The sequence below is a fragment of the Eleutherodactylus coqui genome, chromosome 2 (genome assembly GCF_035609145.1).
Source record: "Eleutherodactylus coqui strain aEleCoq1 chromosome 2, aEleCoq1.hap1, whole genome shotgun sequence".
NCBI lineage: Eukaryota > Metazoa > Chordata > Amphibia > Anura > Eleutherodactylidae > Eleutherodactylus > Eleutherodactylus coqui.
Genome location: NC_089838.1, coordinates 218,833,408 through 218,856,324, shown reverse-complemented (window position 1 = coordinate 218,856,324; position 22,917 = coordinate 218,833,408). Strand labels below are relative to the sequence as shown.

At 44.2% G+C, this 22,917-nt stretch overlaps 1 protein-coding gene across 1 annotated transcript; it reads left to right on the top strand.

The window, feature by feature from the left end:
* Positions 1-8,880: 8,880 nt before the first annotated feature.
* Positions 8,881-18,426, top strand: MCEE (methylmalonyl-CoA epimerase). The gene is made up of 3 exons (XM_066592502.1): positions 8,881-8,942; positions 13,661-14,001; positions 17,782-18,426. Exons 1-3 carry the CDS (start codon positions 8,915-8,917, stop codon positions 17,932-17,934), a joined length of 522 nt encoding a protein of 173 aa, XP_066448599.1. The 5' UTR covers positions 8,881-8,914; the 3' UTR covers positions 17,935-18,426.
* Positions 18,427-22,917: the final 4,491 nt, after the last annotated feature.

The window sequence follows — 22,917 nt, the reverse complement described above, 5'->3', positions numbered from 1 at the left end:
TGAAATTACCACTCTTTTGAGACATAAGACACAGTTTTACATTATTACTTTTATCTAAGATTTAGGGAATGACAATAAAGGGGGAGGGATTTATTTTAGGGAGTCAATTTTTTTTCAATGGGGCCTGGAGTTTGTTCATTTTTGTGACCTGAAATCCAATCGGTGTTCCCTCCATTATAGGCCTAGCCCTGTGATTTTAAACATGGTCATTTGTGGTGGGCATTCTATCGTTTTGGAACCTTGATGGCTCTACAAGTGAGCGATGTGGCCTGGAATTTATTCAGTTGTGCCCTGAAAGCCAAAGGCTGTTCCCTCCATTATAGTTTTAGCTATGTGCCCAGTAAGCAGATTGGTACTAGAATGGGTAGGTTTCTGCACACAGGACAAACAGGGGTATCTATTTTTGGTGTGTAAATCTTCATTCATATGTGTGCTGTACAAAAAGACACAATTGCCAAAAAATGAAAATCGTTTTTTCTGCTTTGCTTAGATTCATTCAAGGCTGTGGGGTCAAAATACGCAGTACACCCCTAAATGAATTTGTTCAGGGGTCTGGTTTTCAAATTGCAGCCATCATTTTGGCTGTTCAAATGATCTACAAGTGTGCAACGGGGCCTGAATCACCTTCAAGCAAAATTTTTGTTCTGAAATCCACTGGCTGCTCCTTTAATTTTGGGCCCCGTTGTGCATGCAGACATAGATTAGGGCCACAATGGTTATGTTTCTGAACACAGGACAAACAGGGGTATCCATTTTGGGGTGCAAATACTCATTTTCATGTGCGCTATAGAAAAAAACCCTGTCTTTCAAAAAATTACATATTTGCAAAAATATGAAATTTTATTTTTTCTCCTCTAAATTGCATTAACTCCTGAAAAAAAACGGTGAGGTCATGACCCCCCTCAGTGAATATATTAAGGGATATATTTTTTTTTAATGGGGTCAATTGTGGGGGTATCTGTCATTCTGACAACTAAGCCTTTGCAATCTTGGCTTGGTGTAGCAAAATAAAATGTTCCAAAATTTGTACAGTATGTTTGCACATATTTGACATATTGCAGTTGAAAATGTGAAAAAAATGACAACTTTTTCAAAATGTTCCCAACTTTGACACTTTTAATAAATATACACAAATTCTATCGTCTATTTTCACCACTTAAATGAAGTACAATATGTGGTGAAAAAGCAATGTCAGAATCACTTGGATATACAAAATCTTTACGGAGTTATTCTATGTTAGAGTGAGACATGTCAGATATCCAAAATTTGGCCTGGCCATTAAGGCGCAAACAAGCTTAGTCACTAGGGGGTTGAATAAAAGAGTTATGATTTTTTTTAAATGGGGGGAGAAAAACCAAAAATTAAAAAAAGGATGCATCCTTAAGGGGTTAAATTTGAAAAGCATTGAATGGATAGTCATCATCATTGTATCAAATAGCTAATTTCAGAGACTTGTGGTATTGTCTAGTACACAGTGTTGTGTAATTTAGAAGGAAAGGGAGAGATCCATCCAATTAGGGAAGTATTTAGGAATAAGTAGACCGTTATAATATAAGTTGCTGAGATCATAAATTTTGATTATAAGAGGGTCTCGGTCTTGGTCTGGAAGTCAGTGAGAGGGTCCTGTTGTGAAGTTGTCAGCTGCAGTTATAAGTTTTCAAAACGTTGAGCTCCTTCATAGGAAAGACTTGTATGTACCTTGTCTAAGTAATTGAATATTGTTTTGGATGGGAATCCCCAGTGATATATGATGTGTTTTTATTGTAGGACTTCTAAATAGGGCTTAAGGGCTCTTCGCTTAGCCAAGGTTGATGGGGCCAAATCAGGGAACAGCTGGTATACATGTCCTCGAAATGTCTGAGGATTGGCCATTTTAGGTAGTTGTTCATGAATACAGTGGAAATGAACTTTGAGTACAATGTCTCTAGGGGGCCATTAGGTTTTCAGACAAACAAAGCTCTATGGACTACGTTCATTTCCAATTTCTCAATGGAATGTTGGGGCAGTTTTTGAAATAGACCAGTTATAGTTGACTGCAGATTTTTAGTTGAGTCTGTTAATGTCACGTCCACTGGGCCTACCTCGCCTCAGCACGGACGTAGAGTGATATCATATCTAAACAGGACCTACTGGCTGGAACACCAAGGGGACAGTGAACTTGAATTGGCCTCACGGGCAGACATAACTTATGGACAAACTACCAAAACTTTCACCTTACATACCTGCATACATAACCAGATGGAATAGCTGTCATAGGTATATGAATTGGCTAAGTTACTTAAACCCGCGAGCCCATGTCATGGGTCCTCGTTGTCTCGAGGGTCCCTACTCTAACGAGACAACATCCACAAGAACCCTGCCTGCGAGCAGGGCGATTGTCCCGATAAGGATGGCCCCACGCTGGAACCTAAGGACCTATCTCGCCCAGAGATGGTAAACGATCCACAGCAGGACAGAACACAGTTCACAACAACACACTAGGGATAGCATGCAACACAGAACAGGACTGGTCATACCTCATGTCTGGCCAACTGCAGCAGACCAGTGGAGATTGGCTGGCTGGAGAACACTACACCCAGCCAGCACAAACATCCCCCACCTGTGGAAATGTGCTCCTGGAAACCCATAGTACTCCAGGTCCCAGAAACAAAACCTAACAGTTAAGCGTTGTATACGTAAATTATATCTTCAAGCTCTGTTATCATTATCCTCCAATTTATTGTAGAGAAATTGTATTTTGTCATGTAGTTGTTCTACTTTTTTTTTGTGTGATTCAAGAACTGTGGTGGCATTGTCCATGTGTTTTTCATGGGCTGATGTTCTCTGGCCCAATTCATGAATTTCTTTAGTGAGTTTAGCAGTAATATCAGCTGAAGTTTTCTGTAGCATCATTAGTATTTGGGATAAGAGTGTATCTGGGTGAGGGTTAATTGTAGTTTCTAGTGAATTGGGACTCATGGGGTTGAATTTAAGACGGGTAAAGGGTCTTTACTGCATGCAAGGGAAGTGTCATGTGATGGGATTGCTGTAGGTAATGACTTAGTTGTACGTTCAGTTGAAGGATAGGATTTAGTTTAGAGGGACTCATTTTTGATATTTTTAAAGTTATAAATGAAAATGGTAGGGGAAGGTAGAGTAAAAAAATGTGTCTCTTTTTGATAAATCTCCTCTATAAGACAGTTGTCGCGGGCATGACTACATCAGAGTTTTATAATCCTGTGTACGTCATGAAGGTGTCCGTTTCAAGCCTCCAGATAAAGGGTATCAGATTAGTTACGTGTGTTTTAAGGGTAGTTCTGCATAGAACAAATGAGAGACCCTTTCTTTACGTGTCCTATATAGCACATGTAGTTAAATGTTATATCACATTCAACCACTAGATGGTAGTGATGTATGTGAGTTGCGTAGTGGATATCTATATAAGAAAATTTTGTGCCATAAAAGATTTGGGTACAGGTCTGTAGTTTATCAGAGTCACTTCTGTTATTAGATGCAGTAATATATAAAATGGAGGTAGTAGACTTCCACAATGTGTCAAAAAGCTGTCTAATCTTTTATCACGCAGTTAGATCTGCAATCCCATATAATTAATACAATGGGAGATGAGGAGCAATTGATCCTGGTGGAATACGACCCCTCTTATGTTCAGATTGTCCTCTTTGTATCTCTGGGCTCCTGTAAAAGGGTAGTGACCCCCACAGCCATACTTAGTGTCAAGTGCAACTCGAGTGCAAGATTGCTGTGGAGGCTTTTGTTAAGCCCAATGTCCACGGACGGGTTTGATTTGCGCATTTGATGTCTCCAAATTAAGCCCCCCATAGGGATACATGGGCATCCGCAAATGAAATAAAGCATGCTGATTTTATTTTGCAGACCTTTTGGCCCGGAAAAAAAATTGCAACATGCTTTCAGTGTGGATCCCGCATGGACGGCTTCCATTGAAGCCAATGGAAGCCGTCTGATCTGTGGTCCAGCAGCAAGTGAATTGCGGACGGGCCACAGATTCCGTGGGAAAGCAGGAGTTTAAAAAAACCCTCCACTGCGCATGTCAAAGCCGCGCCAGACAGAGGTTCTGCACACATCCACAGTGAAAGTAATGAAGACCTGGATTGGTAAGCAGAAGACCCGCAGTGTCCTTGGCCGCAGGCAGGGTCGGATTTCGCTGCGGGCTCCGGCATGCGGAATTTGATCCGCCCATGGACATGAAGCCTTAAACTCTGTGCTGGGGTACACTGTGTACCATGGGCAGGTGAGACGAGTGGTAGTACAACTTTGGAGGGATCTGTTGCTTGCCTCGTGGTCAGAGAAGATACCTTCACAGGTAGCAGTGGTGAGGAAGACGCGCGGGCAGCTGGAAAGATCCCGGACCCAGTAGAGACCTGCAATACTGCAGCAGTGATAAGACCCGGCACTGGGGGATGTCAGTCCAGGAAGGCTGCAGACTGAAAGTGCCAAGACACCAGTTGTCAAATCCAGGAGCGTCCTGGGTAGCGGACCCCGCTGCTGACCAGGAAGAATCTGGAGGCGATCCCCCCCGCTATAGAACAATCATACTGGAAGCCCGTTGGGTCGCTCACAGGTCATAGGTAAGTCTGGGTATTTCTTGGAATATCAGTAAACCGATTCCGGGTAGCTGTATTTCATTTTTTCCCACTTGCTTTGCAGGAGCTGAGCGAGTACATGTCTTCTTCTCGGATCTAGGCCACTCCCCCAATACAGATCCATTTTTATAGGAAACCATGCAAAAATTACTAAGTAGAGATGAGTGAGTATACTCGCTAAGGCTAACTACTCGAGCCAGTAGTGCCTTAGCCGAGTATCCTCCCGCTCGTCTGTAAAGATTCGGCTGCTGGCGCGGGTGACAGGTGAGTTGCGGCGGTGAGCAGGGGGAAGCGGGGGGAGAGAGAGATCTCCCCTCCGTTCCTCCCTGCTCTCCCCCGATGCTCCCCGCCCGCCGCCGGCCCCCGAATCTTTAGAGACGAGCAGGAGGATACTCGGCTAAGGCACTACTCGCTCAAGTAGTTAGCCTTAGCGGGTATACTCGCTCATCTCTATTACTAAGCTAATGAGGAATGTTTGGGGTTCCCAGCAAGAGAATCACCCTGCAGTAACTTGTTGTCTAGCGTCAAATTACACCCTATACTACACCCACTTTTTATATGTTTGGGTGTATTTACAAGAGCAGTTTTGTGGCAGTTTTCTCCTATGATTTGTGTCACAAAATGTGGCTGTAAATACATCCAAATCTGGTTGGTATTTTTGAGTAGCAGAGGGGTAAGCCTAAATATACACAATGCGGCTGTGCCAACATATAATGCATAGAAGCTACAAAATGTAGTGCGTTACATGGGAAAGACATGCTTGCCAACAGCCCCAATTTTGATGAAGCAATCCTGCGAATAGAGATTTATCCACACCCTGCTGGAAAGCGCCTGTTTCGGAGACTTTCCTGGGTGGTCCTGGTAGCAGCTGAATATAGTGTCCTAAAAGTTGGTAAGTATGGAAATAAATGTGTCCTGCATCCACTAGACATCGATGACATGTGGAAAACACTCTGAAAGCTAAAAGGGGTGGCCATCACATACGACAGTCTGTCACCCCTAGTAGTGGTACGAGGGACAATGACAGCTCAGCGATATGTTCAGGACATCCTGCAGACACGTGTGTTCCTCTCATGGCGGCTCCCAAGAGGCATTTTCCAGCAGGGTAATGCTCGGCCGGCCGCACACACAAGGAGGTCACAGGAATGTCTCCACAACATTGTCACACATCTATGGCTGCCCGGTCATCAGATTTATCACCAGTAGAACATGTGTGGGGTCATCTGGGACGCCAAGTACAACAGCTTACAAGTTTGCAAGATCTAGACCAGGGGTGTCAAACTTATTTTCACTGAGGGCAACATCAGCCTTATGGTTGCCTTCAACGGGACGATTGGAATTGTAAGACTGTATTGTAAGGGTTTGTTTACACGAGCATATTTATGTAGTGTATCACGTGTATAATTTTTGCTATTTTTACCATTTTTGTAATTTTTACTATACAGAACTTGTATGCCTCCATGCCTGCTGTATCACATCTTGCATCCAAGCTAGAGGCAGTACAACAGGGTACTAGAGCCTCCATGTCCGCCTGTATACCATCTTGCATCCAAGCTAGAGGGGTACAACAGGGTACTAGAGCCTCCATGTGCACCCATATCACATCTTGTATCCAAGCTAGAGGCGGTACAACAGGGTACTAGACCCTCCATGTGCACCCGTTTCACATCTTGTAGCCAAGCTAGAGGCAGTACAACAGGGTATTAGAGCCTCCATGCGCACCCAAATCACACCTTGTATCCAAGGTAGAGGCAGTACAACAGGGTATTAGAGCCTCCATGCCCGCCCGGATCATATCTTGTTTCCAAGCTAGAGGCGGCACAACAGGGTACTAGAACCTCCATGCCCACCTGTATCACATCTTTTATACAAGCATGAGGTGGTACAACAGGGTACTAGAGCCTCCACGCTGGCCCGGTTAACATCTTGTATTCAAGCTAGAGGCGGTACAACAGGGTACTAGAGCCTCCATGCCCATCTGTATCACATCTTTCATCCAAGCTAGAGGTGGTACAACAGGGTATTAGAGCCTCCATGCCGCTCGTATCACATCTTGTATCCAAGCTAAAGGTGGTACAACAGGGTACTAGAGCCTCCATGCCTGCCTGTATCACATCTTTCATCCAAGCTAGAGGTGGTACAACAGAGTACTAGATCCTCCACATCCACCAGGATCAAAACTTTGATCCAAACTAGTGGCGGTACAACTGGGTACTAGAGCCTCCATGCTCGCCTGTATCACATCTTGTATCCAAGCTAGAGGCGGTACAGCAATATACTAGAGCCTCCATGCCCACCTGTATCACATCTTGTATCCAAGCTAGGGGTGGTACAACAGGGTACTAGAGCCTCCATGCCCACCTGTATCACATCTTGTATCCAAGCTAGGGGTGGTACAACAGGGTACTAGAGCCTCCATGCCCACCTGTATCACATCTTGTAACCAAGCTAGCGGTGGTACAACAGGGTAGTAGAGCCTCCATGCCTGCCTGTATCACATCTTTCATTCAAGCTAGGGGTGGTACAACAGGGTACTAGAGCCTCCATGCCCACCTGTATCACATCTTGTATCCAAGCTAGCGGTGGTACAACAGGGTACAAGAGCCTCCATGCCCACCTGTATCACATCTTGTATCCAAGCTAGGGGTGTTACAACAGGGTACTAGAGCATCATGCCCACCTTTATCACATCTTGTATCCAAGCTAGGGGTGGTACAACAGGGTACTAGAGCCTCCATGCCCCCCTGTATCACATCTTGTATCCAAGCTAGCGGTGGTACAACAGAGTACTAGAGCCTCCCTGCTCGCCCGTATCACATCTTGTATCCAAGCTAGAGGCGGTACAGCAATATACTAGAGCCTCCATGCCCACCTGTATCACATCTTGTATCCAAGCTAGGGGTGGTACAACAGGGTACTAGAGCCTCCATGCCCACCTGTATCACATCTTGTATCCAAGCTAGGGGTGGTACAACAGGGTACTAGAGCCTCCATGCCCACCTGTATCACATCTTGTATCCAAGCTAGCGGTGGTACAACAGGGTAGTAGAGCCTCCATGTCTGCCTGTATCACATCTTTCATTCAAGCTAGAGGTGGTACAACAGAGTACTAGAGCCTCCATGCCCACCTGTATCACATTTTGTATCCAAGCTAGCGGTGGTACAACAGGGTACAAGAGTCTCCATGCCCACCTGTATCACATCTTGTATCCAAGCTAGCGGTGGTACAACAGAGTACTAGAGCCTCCACATCCACCAGGATCAAAACTTTGATCCAAACTAGGGGTGGTACAACTGGGCACTAGAGCCTCCATACTCGCCCGTATCACATCTTGCATCCAAGCTAGAGGTGGTACAGCAATGTACTAGAGCCTCCATGCCCACCTGTATCACATCTTGTATTCAAGCTAGAGGCGGTACAGCAGGGTACTAGAGCATCCCTACAAGAGGTTAGTGTTCCACAATACATTCTCCTCTTGCTCTGATATTGTAATCACGTACAGTTAGTCCCTGACTTGCGAACAGGTTCCGTTCCGGGAGCCCGTTCGCAAGTCCGTTTTGTTCGCAAGTCGAACAAATGGTTGTATGGAGGGGATCGCGGGTGGATCCCGCTCCATACAACGTCGGGTGCCGGCTGTTCTTACAGCGGGCACCCGGCGGCAGCAGTTCCGACGAGCCGTGGCGCTTGTCGGAACTGTTAACACTTTAAATACCGCTCTGACAGCGGTATTTAAAGTGTTAACAGTTCTGACGAGCGGCGCGGCTCGTCGGAACTGCTGCCGCCGGGTTCCCGCTGTAAGAAACAGCCTGCACCTGACGTTCAGGGGGCCCGTACAGCGTCCAACGATGAGATAGCGGGACGCTGTGTGGTTGCTAGGCAGCCGGGGACCTCCTGAAAGGCCCCAGAGCTGCCTATGCAGAGTGCCCATCAAGTGCACGGCTTGATAGGCGCTCTGCATAGACAGCCCTATCTGTATATCAATGTTACAATCACAAAGTTTCATCCAGTTCTGATAACTCTTGCTAGGGGTGGATGTTTTTACAATTAGTGTACATTCCACATAAGTAGCCGCCTAATAATGTTTCTGTAGTAGATGTGGAAAGAATACGACATAAATGTACATTACAGCATTCCCACACTTGATATCATCTGATGCAAGAGTATATACCAAGTATACATACAAGTATTAGCACTGCATTGCTATCAGGATGCCCATATCCAAGATGGCGTCTAGGCTCCCCGTCGCCAGTGACGTAACAGGCAGAGCCGGAAGTCCTTAGGAAGGAAGTTTTATTCAAGAAACGCAAGCAACATGGCGGCGCCCATGGTCAGGGTGACAGGTAACGGAGGTCTGGTAGAGAGCGGGCTGTCGTTACTGCATTATGTCCCTAGCGTTGCTGCTGGACGGGGCTGTGTCGCCGTGTCATGACTGACGGGGGCCGGTACAGAGAGATTGGACACATCCGTCCACAAGCGGTCCCCTGCATCTCAGGTTTATCCAACTCCATTGCTTCCCAGGCTGTTAGGTCGTGGCACTTCCAGTAATACCCCATCATCATGCTTTTAACCCTTGTATGATCAGATGAACCATCAGGAGCCCCCGTATTTGCCATACTGCCCCCCACTGTGGATGAGGTATACCTGCAGTATGGGTTATTAGTGAAGCTGCGTGTCGCCCCCTGTGGTAACAGACGGTCACTGCAGGTGTCAGCAGCCACTATCCTTCCTCGTGCTTCTTTACTGGTGGTCACTCAAGCCTCCCGCACACGGGCAGATATTTTCTGTGGCAACCACGGTCAGCGTCTGCGCCGCGAATCCGCAGCAAATACTGTTCGTTACTTCCTATGGAGATCCGCTGCTTCCTACACACAAGCGGAAACCATTAAAAAAACGGAAGTGTGTTGGAGCCCTTGGGCCGAATGCCCAGAGATGGATTATTGCTGCAGAATTTGCGGTCAGACGCCCGCCACGAATTGCGCAGCAATGTCCGTCCATAGACCTGCTGTGGTAAACGATTCTCCCCTGCCCACGATCGGACCGCGACTGTGATTTCCCGCTTGCGGGGGAGAATTGCAACCGGTCCTATTCTGTGTGGAAAATTGCATGGGTGGCTTCCATGCGTCCCGCGATGGTCTGCACGGTGGAAGTATCACAGGAATCCACGTCACCGCCCGGGGCTTCATGCACTGCGCATGCGTGCCGGCTCGCCGGTTAAAATACATTCGCTGTGGATCCGGAGAGGTGAGTATGGGGTCTCTGGGGGCGCCGGGTCTGATTCGGCTGCGATATTCTGCAGGTGGAATCTGACCCGGCCGTGGCCATGAGGCCTTATTCAGATTCCTGGCCGGGCTCCTGTTATACCCCACCGCTTCACACATTCTACACTTTCCCCTTCTGTGTTTCTTATGCGCTCATCCGGAAGCAGAGTTTACCATGCAGCCAGCAGCCAGAACCTTTTAACTCTTCAGTCCACCTGGCCATGTGAGGGCTTGGTTTTTGCTGGACAAGTTGTCTTTTTTAATGGCACCATTATTTCGGTACTTATAATGTGTTGTATAACTTTAAAAAAAATAAAAAAATTCTAGGAGGATTGGGGAAAAAAACCCTCTGCCATCTGCTATTTGGATTTAATTTTTAGAGTTCTGTGCGACTGATAAATAGTGCTGCCCTTATTCTCCGGGTCCACGCGATTCGGGCAATGCCAAGCTTATGCAGTTCTGTTTTTATGCTTTGATCTTCTTGGACACAACACTTTTTCTAAAGATTTGCTCTTTTGTCGCCGCCTTCCAAGAGTCCTAGCATTTTTATTGTTCCATCGCCGGAGCTCTATGAGGGCTTGTTTTTGGTGGGTTGAACTCTTGTCTTCACTTATCCAGTTTTTGGAAACATTAAATTTTTTTGCTTTTAATTCCATTTTTTTTTTCTAGAGAGAAGAGTAACTAAGGCCTCATGTCCATTTGAAAAATACAATCCGTGGCAGATTCCGCGCGGATTTGCTTTAAATGTTTTTTTTTTGCATGCAGATATCCACACAAAATGGAGCATGCCGCGTTTTTCTCCCGCGCATGAAAAACGCAATTCTTTTAAAATGTCATCCGCGGGTGCAAAAATCAATTTAATGGACCGCGGATGGCCAATGATTCCCTATGGGCAAAATCCGCAATTCCATTTAGCTAGTGGACCTGAGGCCAAAATCTGCAATCCTGGCATGCTTTTTTGTTTTTTTTTTAGGCCTCGGTCAGACAAATGTTGTTTTTGCGCTGCTAGCACACAGAATGCGCTTTTAATAGGAATCAATGGGTTCTTATAGAAGCGCTCAAATGAGAGAATGTTAGGCGTGCAAAATAGTGTGCACCTAACAAAGACAGGACATGCTGCGGGTCCCATGGAGCACCGTGGTGCGCACCAAAGATAGGACCTGAACTTTGGTTCCCCTCCGGAGGAGTTTCCATTGACTCCTTTGGTAGCAGGAGTTTATGGAAACTCCTGTGCAGGAAAAGAAGATTCCCCACGGCCTACAGCGGGACATTTTAAACCTGCTGCCCAGGAGCACATTTTAAATGTCCCGCTGCAAACTCTTCTTAGCCCCCGCAGGGATCAGGGGACAACCCAAAGGTTCCCTTAATCCCCGTGGGGACTAACAGGAGTTTCCAGCGGGGCATGTAATTCCCCAAGGAATTTCTCTATAGTGGGAGGAGAGAGGGGGTGGAGTTACAGGGTTTCCCCCCGAGAGCACGAGGGGGTGTGGCTACAGGGATCCGCCCTCTAGCAGTGCCCCTCTAGCCCCGCCCCTCTATTTGCTATACGTTATCTCAGTGAGAAGCCATATAGCCCCACCCACTCTCTTCGAGCTATGGGGATACCCCACAGAACAGGGGGAGAGAGAATGGGATTATGGATTAATCCCCAATAGCAGTGAGAGAGAGCTATTGGGGATTCTTCTCTCCCTTCCTGGAGCTGCTGTCCTTTTTAAAGCGCACCTGCTTCAGTGATTGGGTGATTTTCATGCGCCTTAAGCTCAGGTCTTCTGTGCATAAAACGTTGCCCGTTCACACGATTTTTAACCACCTGATCAGCAATCGTTTTGCGCGGCTTTTTGTGCGCTTAAAAATCGCTTGTGTAACTGAGGTTTTAAACTAATACTACAGGGCAGGTCAATTATCCCAATACCAATTTTTATTTTTTTTTGCAACTTTTCGCATTTTTAAAAAAATGTATTTTTTGTTTATCGCTGCATTCAAAGACCCCTAACCTCTTTTTCTTTTTCTATCATGGGTGCTGTGAAAGGGTTTTTTCTTTATTTGTGGAATGAGCTGTACTTTTTAATAGTACCATTTTTTGATCCATGTGACATTTTGATCCCTTTTAATTCCATCTTTTTGTAAGGCGACATGGCAAAAATTAGTGATTTTTGCCATGTTTTCTTGTATTTCTTTGTTTTTCATGACCTGCACTGTGCTGGCTATACTAACCTATTTCTCTGGGTCATTAAGAACGCAGAAATATAACAAGTGTGAGATATAGATTTATTTATGCCATAGCAAGTCATCAGTTGGGGTCCGATGGGTTATAGAGCGGGGCCTCCTTCCTCTGTCAGTCTTTTAAATGCAACGGTCACTCTGACCGCGACATGTAAAGGGTTAAACACCGGCAATCTGGGGTTTCTTCAGTCCCTGCTGTCGTGCAACAGCCAAGCACCCGCTCCCCTTAGCATGGGAGACCCGTGCCAGGCTTCTAATGCAGCTGCCATCAAAAAGCCGTCGTCAAGACATATAAGCGGTCGTTAAGTACGTTTTTGCGTGATTTAGCGTTGATAATATTACCGCATTATCTACCCCACATGAGGTTTCCGTAATCTAGACTTGGGCTCTTTTTATACCTAAAAAAAAAAAAGTTCAATTTTTCTTTTTCATCAAAGGAAGATAAAATAAAAAACTTCAGTTATACCTCTCACTAGGGGATATACCCCTACATTGTGTATATAATAGGTGATACACTCTGTGTTGCATGGCGACTTTATGAATATCAGTCCTGGAATATCCAAAGTGGGCTACAAATAGGAGCCTAGAACCGTACTCTTAAGGAAGTCGTCCAAAAGAAAATCTGTGTTGCCCATAGCAACCAATCACAGTGCAGCTTTTATTTTACCTCAGCAGTATGAGAAATGAAAGCTGAGCTGTGATTGGTTGCTATTGTTAACAAAAATTACAGAGGAAGTCGGTGAATTTTCGATTTTTAATTCCCCCAGTATTCGCCGCCTGGTGCTGAAGAATGCTCACGCTAAATTTCACTCAAATTGGACCAGAACTGTGGATCTATATACGACACAAACAAACAGATTTTGCGTTTTATATACAAGTCAAACCCATTATGTCAGTGTAGCTCAGAGCAGTGAAGTTGGCAAATGGGCAACCTTGCCAGATTTTTTAGCGATGAACAATATGATGCCTTGAAAGTAATTAATTTACCAGTCCTCAGGACAAACCAGCAGTGAATTAGTAGATGACCCCCTGGGAATTGTGTATTAGTATAAATAGGGACACCCACATTGGCTCCATTATCCTACTTTGTTTAGGCAGGGTTGCCTTAATTTCATGGGTTCTGCGTCTCCCGCACAAAGGTTGAAGTGACATTGGGAGACCCTGCAGAGGCAGTCCGATGTTACCTATAGCCTCCTATAGAGCAGGAGCCTCTTGTCCTCATATGATAATGTCAGTACTTCCCAGGGTGCTGCTGACCCTCCTGATGTCCTTTTAGACTCTGGCTAGTAGATGTAGAGTAAATGAAGGGAATGTGACCTTTCTGAAGAAGCAATTTGGATGCCGGTTAGCTAGGGCGATTCCTGGTTGCAGTTTAGCAAGGACTTTTTTATTGGCTATCTCTGGAGAATGTAATTTAGTAGGTTTGGGTCCGCAGGTAAAGTTTGTCTTTCTGTGCATTTCTGCAAACTATTTTTATTATAGTCTTTTAGACTTGGATGAGGGTGCGATTTGAGAACTCGTGGGCTCCAACACTTGTCCAGTTTAGTAGATGTAAATCTGCTTTTCTGCATTGACAGGTCTAATTTGTAGATTCCGTGGGGCCATCCATACAAGGAGGAACATATCCTCTTCACAAACTTTGGTTCAGAAGACTCCAAGTGCCTTATGGAATTTAGGACGCCTAAATCATGTCGCCATTGCTGTACCCGACTTGGAAAAAGCCAAATCCTTATACCAAAATGTTTTGGGAGCAAAAGTGAGTGAGACCGTTCCCCTTCCTGACCATGGAGTGTATACTATTTTTGTGGAACTTGGAAACACAAAGCTGGAACTCCTTCATCCTCTGGGAAAGAACAGCCCCATCTCTGGCTTCCTTCAGAAGAACAAGGCTGGTGGAATGCATCATATTTGCATTGAGGTATTGCCTCAACTAAAACCATTGAGGAAAATGATTACCTGTTCAGTGTCATAGTTATGTGTGTCCTCCGGTAATGCAGGAGAAGTGCTACCGTGTTTCCCTAAAAATAAGACCTTGTCTTATATTAATTTTGCCCCAAAGAGGTGCTAGTCTTATTTTCGGGGAATGTCTTATTTTACCCACCTACCAGCCACAGTCTGGGTCCCTCCCGCTGGTCTCTGAAGTTCCATAGCTCTGCTGCCGACAGAACATCACTTCTTGGTTGTAAGGTTCATAAATCCCGCCTCCAGGAAGTTATGGCTCTGATTGGTTCAGCCAACGCTGCTCTTAGCCAATCACAGCCGTTGCATTGGTTTAGTGAGCACTACATTGATTGGCTGAGAGCAGCACTTGCTGAACCAGTCAGAGTCATCGCCTCCTGGAGGTGGGATTTATGAACTTTGTGACCAGGAAGTGATATTCTGTCGGTGGCCGAGGAGTGCAGGACGCACGGCTGAGCTACAGAACTTCGGAGACTAGTGGGATAGACCCTTACCGCGTCTGCTAGGTAATGTATTCATTTTTATTTTTTTTTTTAATGTAGTCTAGCTAGGGCTTTTTACGAGGTAGGGCTTATGTTTCAATCCTCCCCCAAAATAGCTAAAAATCAGGGCAGGCCTTATTTTCGGGGAAACACAGTAGAACCAATTTTCTACGTTTGTCATGTCACAATTTCAGCACTCCCACTGATCGGAGATATTAATCCCCCTATTGATGTTCAGGGCCCTGAACGGCCCCCGGCAATGAGATCGCAAGGGGGCCATTTGGTTGCCATGGCAGCCTCGGGGGCCTTTTGAAAGCCCCAGGGCTGCTATTGTAGTATGCTTATTAGGCCATGCCTGTCTGATCATGGTATAATGTAATGCTGTGGCGTTACCTCATACTGCAGGAGCCATCAAACCATCGCAAGTTTATGTTCCCTGAAAGAAAAAGAAAATGTAAAAATCAGTTTTAAAAAAGTTTTATTAATTATTTAAAAAAAGATTAAAATACCACCATTTTGCCACATTTATAATTAAAAAATCTAAATGAAACTCTAAAAACACATTTGGTATCATTGCGCCCAAAAATATAATAAAAAGCAAATAAAAAGTTGCATGTACTCCAAAATAGTACCAATAGAATCAGGATGTCCTCCAAAAAAATGAGCCCTCGCACAACTATGTTGACGAAAACATAGTTATTGTTGTTTAGAGGATGGTGGCAGAAAACTATTTTATTATTTTCCAAAGGTATATTCTTTTAAAAGTAGTACAGCAAAAAAATAAATAAATTTGATATCTTTCTGATCGTACCGAGCCATAGAATAAAGTTCTCATGTCATTTTTGCTGCAGTGTGCAATTGTAGAACCTCCCCCCCCCCCCCCACACCCATTCCACATAGGATTTAAAAAAAAAAGACAGTACATTATACTGTACATTACATAGTACCATTGGAAAATAGAACGCGTTCTGCAAAAATCAAGCCCTCAAACAGCTACGTTGATAAGAGTTATGATTAGAGATGAGCGAGCATTCTCGTAAAGGACAAATACTCGTGCCCGCTCGTGAGAAAAGATTCAAGTGGCGGCAGGGAAGAGTGTGGGGGGGGGGGGGGAAGGTGGGGGGGACCTCCCTCTCCCCCGCCCCCCACCCCCCCGCTCCCTCCTGCTCACTCCCGCAACACACCGCTCACCCCCCCCGCCGGCACCCGAATCTTTTCTTACGAGCAGGCAGGTACTCGAAAAGGACAATGCTCGAGTATTTGTCCTTAACGAGTATGCTCGCTCATCTCTAGTTATGATTTTTTAAAATTGCGGAAAAAAATAAAATTCGGGAGGAAAATAACGGGCTCCGTCCTAAAGGGGTTAATGTCCTGATAATATTGGTAGGCATCATTGTATTTACTTCTCACTGCGGTAATAATGAAACCATTCTTTAATTGAAAGGAATGGGAATACAATGTTCTTTACATCTTGGCTGAGAGCAGTTCACTCATGTGTTAGCAGAGGGCAGCAAATCCTACATGTTAAGTCTTGGATGCCGGCAGCTTCAAAGCGGACTACAGCTGTGCTTCTGTACCTGGCCGCTATGTGGGGGCAGATTTTGTTTTCCAATAAAGAGACATGTCACAAAAAAGGAAAAAAATATATAAGATCATATTTAACCAACCTACACCACCCTAAAGCTCTGCCACAACCGCCCTGTAATCCAAGACTCTACAACTCATGTTTCAAAAAGTTTGAAACACAATGGGGAACCTATTCCTTGAACGCTAATGTACTAATTTGGCAAATGGAGTACTATAACTTATAAATAACTTTTTTGTACAGATTACCCCTAATAAAAAAGAGGACAAAAAATAAATACAAAATGGGCCTATAATGTAACGAAAGAAATGCAGCAATAATAATCTTAGTAGCACTAAATCACTAAAAAGCTTCTGGTCCTTTAGGACCAAAAATCTCTGGTCATTTTGACATGGCCTAGAAAATCACGTGGGATTTGTGCGTTGGGAGGCGCACTAAATATGAATCCCATACACATGAGCGGGTTTTTTTTTCTTTCTTCTTTTTCCTTTCTGTACTGTGGGAAACAAATCGCAGCACGTCCTATCTTTGGGTGCTCCCTCGCAACACATCACCCATTGTTTTCAATGGGGCCAGCAGCCACATCACACTCATGTGGTTCATGCACATGAGTGCGATACGAGGTCTCCCCAATAAAAGCAATAGGAGACACTCTGCAGCGGAGGATCTTGACTTCCCTGAAGTGTTGGGAGGTGGTTTTAAGATAAAAAAAACGCCTTGCATCCGCTGAGAACTCGCATTCATGGCTCGATATTGCACTTACCTGTGTGAAGTTAGCCTGAGTAGTTAATCTCTCTTAAGATGAGTCCATGCCAGACATGTTCAGGTGTATGGCATTCATTTAAATATATACGATAAACTATACCTCAGCTACCGTGGTGTGAACTGAGCTTTGGATTGTAAGCGCATCTGCTCACATATACGGTATCTAATGTGTATAGCCAGATTGGTTTCTGCAAGATTTAGCTTTTCCCACAGATTAAAATGTTCTTACAAAAACGCATAAACATGCTACAGTGAGTCACAAGGAAAGCCAGTTAGCCTACCAGTATGCTTGGATAACAAAAGAAGTACAAAGATGTCTTTTGAGCGATAATTGTTGTGTGCCTTTACAGCACAAGGTGATCCCTTTGAGCGGTGTATACAGAAGACAAGCGGGGCCGCTTGTCTTCTGCATCCAGCTGTTCTCTGCTCGGAGCGCCCAGCTGTTATAAAGCTGTGCGCGCTGACCGGGGAATGTAGAACAGAGCTGGAGCGCTGTGTTCTTCATACCCCTCCTGTGTTCACTGAGTGGGATGCAGCTGAAACAATAGAATCAGCTGTACCCCGCTGTAAATTCCTGATAAGGCTCATCGTTGTCTTTCAGCACGCTGAAAGAGAACGATCAGCGATTTCTTAACGAAAACTGCATGATGCCAGTGCAGTTAGACACAACAATTATCGCTCAGAAGTCGGCTTTGAGCAATTTTTGAGTGAAATTCGTTGCGTCTAAATCAGCCTTAAACCACAAATCTAAACTAGAAATTACTGTAATCTCATTTTACCTTCTTTGAAGTTTTTTTTAAGGCAGCGAAACAGATTTGATAAAAAAGCTTATTTCAAGGCACCACAGAAATGATTATGTATTTCCATAAGATTTTATCTTTTTAACGTTTTTTTTTCTTGTTTCTAGGTTGATGACATCAAAAAAGCAATGTCAGATTTGAAACAGAAAAACATTAGGTTATTAAGTGAAGAACCCAAAACTGGTGCACATGGAAAACCAGTTGTCTTCTTGCACCCAAAAGACTGTGATGGAGTCCTGGTGGAGCTGGAGGAAGCGTAATGCAAATGCTGAGATACATATAACTAGGAAAATGTGAAGATGACTGCAGTCCAAGAAGTCAAAGCAAATTATCTTGTTATGCTGTTGATATTTGACACTACACTAAAGGGTAGTCCAGGGTAATAATTATCTTTTTTATAACTACCTGGAACTACTTTTGCAACAAATCGAAGACTAACAGCATTTGTAGGTCTAACTGTATGTGTATCTGTGGTAGGCCCCCTGTCCACGGCAGTATATTCGCCGGCCGATGCTTCCCATAGCATTGCTATGGAAAGCGCCGGCACCTGTCCATGAGCGGAGAGTGATTGCCCTGATTAGCAAAAATCTCAAGTCAGTGGTTGTTGCTGCTCCTTAAGTTCTAACCTGACAATTGAAAAAGCTCCCAATGGAGTGTCTGAACTTGGACAGGCAATAAGCACCTAAACCTAGCAGAGGGGGATTGTCCTCTATCTTTATGGACATTTATTAAGAACTTTGACATTTCATTTGGGCTCTAGTTTGAAAATACCTAATGAGCCTTTGGGGTCTAAAGTGATCCATCTATAGGGGCGACCCTGTATGGATCAAGAGGTTCAACAGCATACAGGTTGCTGATAAGTCGGTAGCACGACTAAAATGCGTCAAACGTGCTGAACCATAGTTTGCGAGAATTATCCTAAACTAGATTTCTTTAGGACCCTATAGAACCATCTACACCATAATTTCTAAGATCATTCTTAAACCAACTTTTCTAGAATCCTAATGGTGTTACAGAATTTGATTATAACGGTACTGCTTTACTGACTTATACCACAAATAAAATCTCATCATTGGGATATAGTCAGTTCAGTATTGTGATGTCCATTCAGAGTTAGTGGGGGGAATCAGAGACTTTCATTAACAAAGATTTACATCTGTCTCTGTTCCCTGCCACTATAATGTTGGGGACATTAACCAGCTAAGACCTACACTTGCTTTGTATCCCTGCTATATTATTTCTGGGGGTTTGAACACAAGTGCTCTATAATGATCCACTCCGTTTGCTGTTTAAGGACACTATACGGGGTCTTGTGGCCTTCGTAGTTCCTCTCTACACTTTATGTGACTACAATTTGAGCCAAAGGAGACTGAAACCTGGGGTCCCTTTGGTTTTGTCACATGAAAATAGAGATCAAACACCTCTTATTTGACCTATATGTGGAACGTCGGGATCTCTTATGTGAATTCTGGTGGGTCCCAACAATGAACGGATATCATGGGTTATAATAGTGATTTTGTTACTTAATTTATGTTATTACCGTATATACCGGCGTATAAGACGACTTTTGAACCCCGAAAAATCTGCTCTGCAGTCGGGGGTCGTCTTATGCGCCGGTAATACAAAAAAAAAATGTAAAAAAAAAAAATCATTACTCACCTCCCCCGGCGTTCTGTCGCGCTCTGGCAGGATGTCGCTCGCTCCTCGTCCCCGGCGCAGCATTGCTTTCTGAATGCGGGGCTTGAAATCCCCGCTTCCAGAAAGCTAATACACACGCCGTCAGCCGGTACAGCTATTCAATGACAGCATTGAATGGCTGTGATTGGCTGAAGGCGCACGTTGCTTCAGCCAATCACACCCATTCAATGATGTCATTGAATAGTGTGATTGGCTGAAGCCACGTGCGCCTTCAGCCAATCACAGCCATTCTGTAACTGGCTGACGGCGTGTGTATTAGCTTTCTGGAAGCGGGGATTTCAAGCCCCGCATTCAGAAAGCAATGCTGCGCCGGGGACGAGGAGCGAGCGACATCCTGCCGGAGCGCGACAGAACGCCGGGGGAGGTGAGTACAGATTTTTTTTTTCTCCACTGTAATACCGGCGTATAAGGTGACAGTTGGGGGGTCGTCTTATACGCCCCGTCGCCTTATACGCCGGTATATACGGTAGTCTTGAAGCCTTCTGATTTTAAGTATTCTAATTAATAAAGGTTATATTTTAAGGGATCAATTCAGTGAAGCCATATTTAACTCTCTTTTGATTCCTCTGCCTTGGTGATGTATGCATCTCCATAAAAGCGCCTACACATATTACAACAGTTGGTGCATAGATCCTTTGTAATTAATTTACAAAGTCTATCCCAATGGTCTGTTGCTTTTGGCTCCATTTCACAAATGTCAAGAGCTCCTGAATTGAACAACTCACAGTTTGCTTATATAATAAAGTAGGTAGAGTGTCATTTTGGGTTAATACCCTTCATCAGGCATAAAATGATACTTGATAGATACAGTAAGTTCTATAGTGACAAGATAAATGGCAAAGACCTCGTTGGCTAAAGGTGTTTTGAGTACAGCAATGGCCCACTGGGACAGTTTTTCATTCCACATTCACATACAATAATATTGTGATATTAATGTATGTATATCATAGTAGTTACCATCTTTTCAATTTTAGTAGTGCAGGAAATAATGTGTGCTACTAGTATGCGGTGACTCAAATGTGAAAATGTGTTTTGTTCACTGGAGCGTTGCAGGACAACAAACTCCCGGATTAAGGATCATTTCATCATCCGAGAAGATAGATCTTCCTATTTCTTTTTTGATTTTTGGTAGGTGTGGTGTTTTGTATAATAAATGTTGTGCATGTACAGACTATTGACCATGTGTCACATTTAAGAGGTATCACCATGTGAAACCGAGGTAATGGGTGTGGTGTCTGTAAACATATAGGGTTTATATAATATAATGTTTTTTATAAAATTGTTATGCATAAGAGTAGCATTAGACGGGTCTGCTTATCATGCGTATAACCAGGAAAAGGTTCTTTGTAGTTACAGCAATTAAACTTTAGAATGTCCTACCCAAACGTTAGTAAACGCACGGTAGAAACCCCCCTTTTTTTTTACAGAGCAGGCTAGACATGTATCTCATGAGTAAAGACATTGAGAGTTAAAGCTAATGTATTAATGCATGATATTCAATTGGTCCACAGAAATGATCAGATTGCTGTTTAGAATAAGGGTTTCACAGTAGCAGGATAAACACCTAGATGTCAGTAATACTTGTCACAGAAAGGGTTTAGTTTATCCCTCTTAAAACATAGCTTTTATTTCGAAAATAAAGATTAAAAAGGATTTAATGAAAAAGACACAGATACACACAAAGTTTTTAGAACATATCCCCAGTAATGTCTCGGAGAGAGTGTAAGCCTAAACGGGGATCTCTCCCGGGGAAAAGGTTTTTTAAAAAAGCCCCGTATTGGATAAGTAAACCCTATTTCCCAGTGCCTATCAAGTATTTGTTATTGGCTGGGAACCCTTCAGGGGTCAATTTTGGAAAGTAAAGTTCCTGGCTTGCATGCAATTCCTCTTAGAAAGACAGCTAATGAATAAATCGGAGAAAAAGGTTGTGCTCCAACGTTCGGTGCACGGTTCTCCCTTGTAGAAGCCGCTGTCTAATGTGCCACCTATCTTGGACATACATCAATAACTGAGGACATGTTTCTCAGATAGAGATGCATATACCAGGCAGATAAATGGTGGCGCGGCCGTGACCAGTGCCACAAAAGTCCCTATACTCCTTGTGGACAGGCCAACAAGAAGAAAAATTAATTGGAAAAATTCCGAACAGGTTCAATCAGGTACATAGGTTCAACGCGTTTCCGCTACACATCACGTAGCATCATCAGGAACCCAACAAAAAAATGCAAATAATCAAATTGAAATTCTGATCTAGTGGACTTCAAAGTGTGACGAGTGCCACAAGAATGAGGAGATAGTCGATCCTACAACTAGGTATAATAAAAACAATTAGCCCAGTATTCCCCCCCCCCCCCCCCCCCCAAGAAAATGCAGGAACAAAATAATAAACAGCAGCAGCACCAGCCTCATAGCCGCCAGCCTACCACAGAGGCTGGTGCTGCTGCTGGAGCTTGGTGTTAAGCATGTTAGTCTGAAATGTTTTTTTCTACCTTCCCTGAGGACGGTCTGGACACCTCTATTCCCCATCTGCATCTTATGCAGCCCCTTCTTTCTTACTTCTGATGTCATGTATATTGTCAGGTGGGTGAGATCTGACATGGGTCCCTTTAAGTCGGTTCGGTGTCTGACTCTCTTTTCTTTGGTGTGAGAACACTTGCACTAGCTATTGTTTAATATCTGCTTGCATGAGTTTTCTGAGTGAGGTTTTCTCTATTGTTGGTGTGAACAGCAATGTGTTCATTGTCTGTTTAGGTGACCAGACATGAGGGGTGAACAGTTACCTGTTCAAGGTGTATGTCCCTTGTCTGCTGTTGGTGTGTGTGAACGGTGTCCTGTCTCTTACCATCTAGGGTGAGCCAGGCCCCTAGTTTCCAGCGTGGGTCATCCTTATCGGGACGATCTCTCTGCTTGCAGGCAGGACTCCCTGAGGTTTACGTTGTCTGGTTAGATTAGGAACTCACTAGACAACGAGGACCCTTGTCATGGGCTCATGAGCTTAGACAAAATATGAACCAATACCTATTCCATCTGCTTATGCATGTTGGTATACTAGGGAAGTGTTTTGGTGTTTGTCAATCGTTGTTGGATGTCTGCTTGCAAGTCCTGTTGGCAGTTCACTTTGTTTTGGTGTTCCACATGTATGCAAGTTCCCCTCTGCATCTGTTATTTCACAAGTTACCTGTAGTGGTTTATATTCTTTGTTCCACTGTGTAAACATAGCTTGGGAACTGTTCAGAGGATCGGTTTCGGTACATCCTGTTCACATGTGATAAATTAATTGACTGCAGTTAATCAAGGGTTATTTTTTTCCCTTTCTCTTGATCAAGTAGCTAGGCCACAGAAAGGTTAAACTTGATTATTTCAACCGAGATAACTATTTAACTATAAGTCCTAGGGGACATAATCATTATATGGTGCTGTTAGGATAAGGAGGATGCAGGTGTGAAGTGGTGACTAATGTACATGATAAGACTGCACAGCACTCCTGTTCTTTGCATTGATAGGGGGCATTTGCGTCACTGACAACAGTCAGGGTTCACACAGGG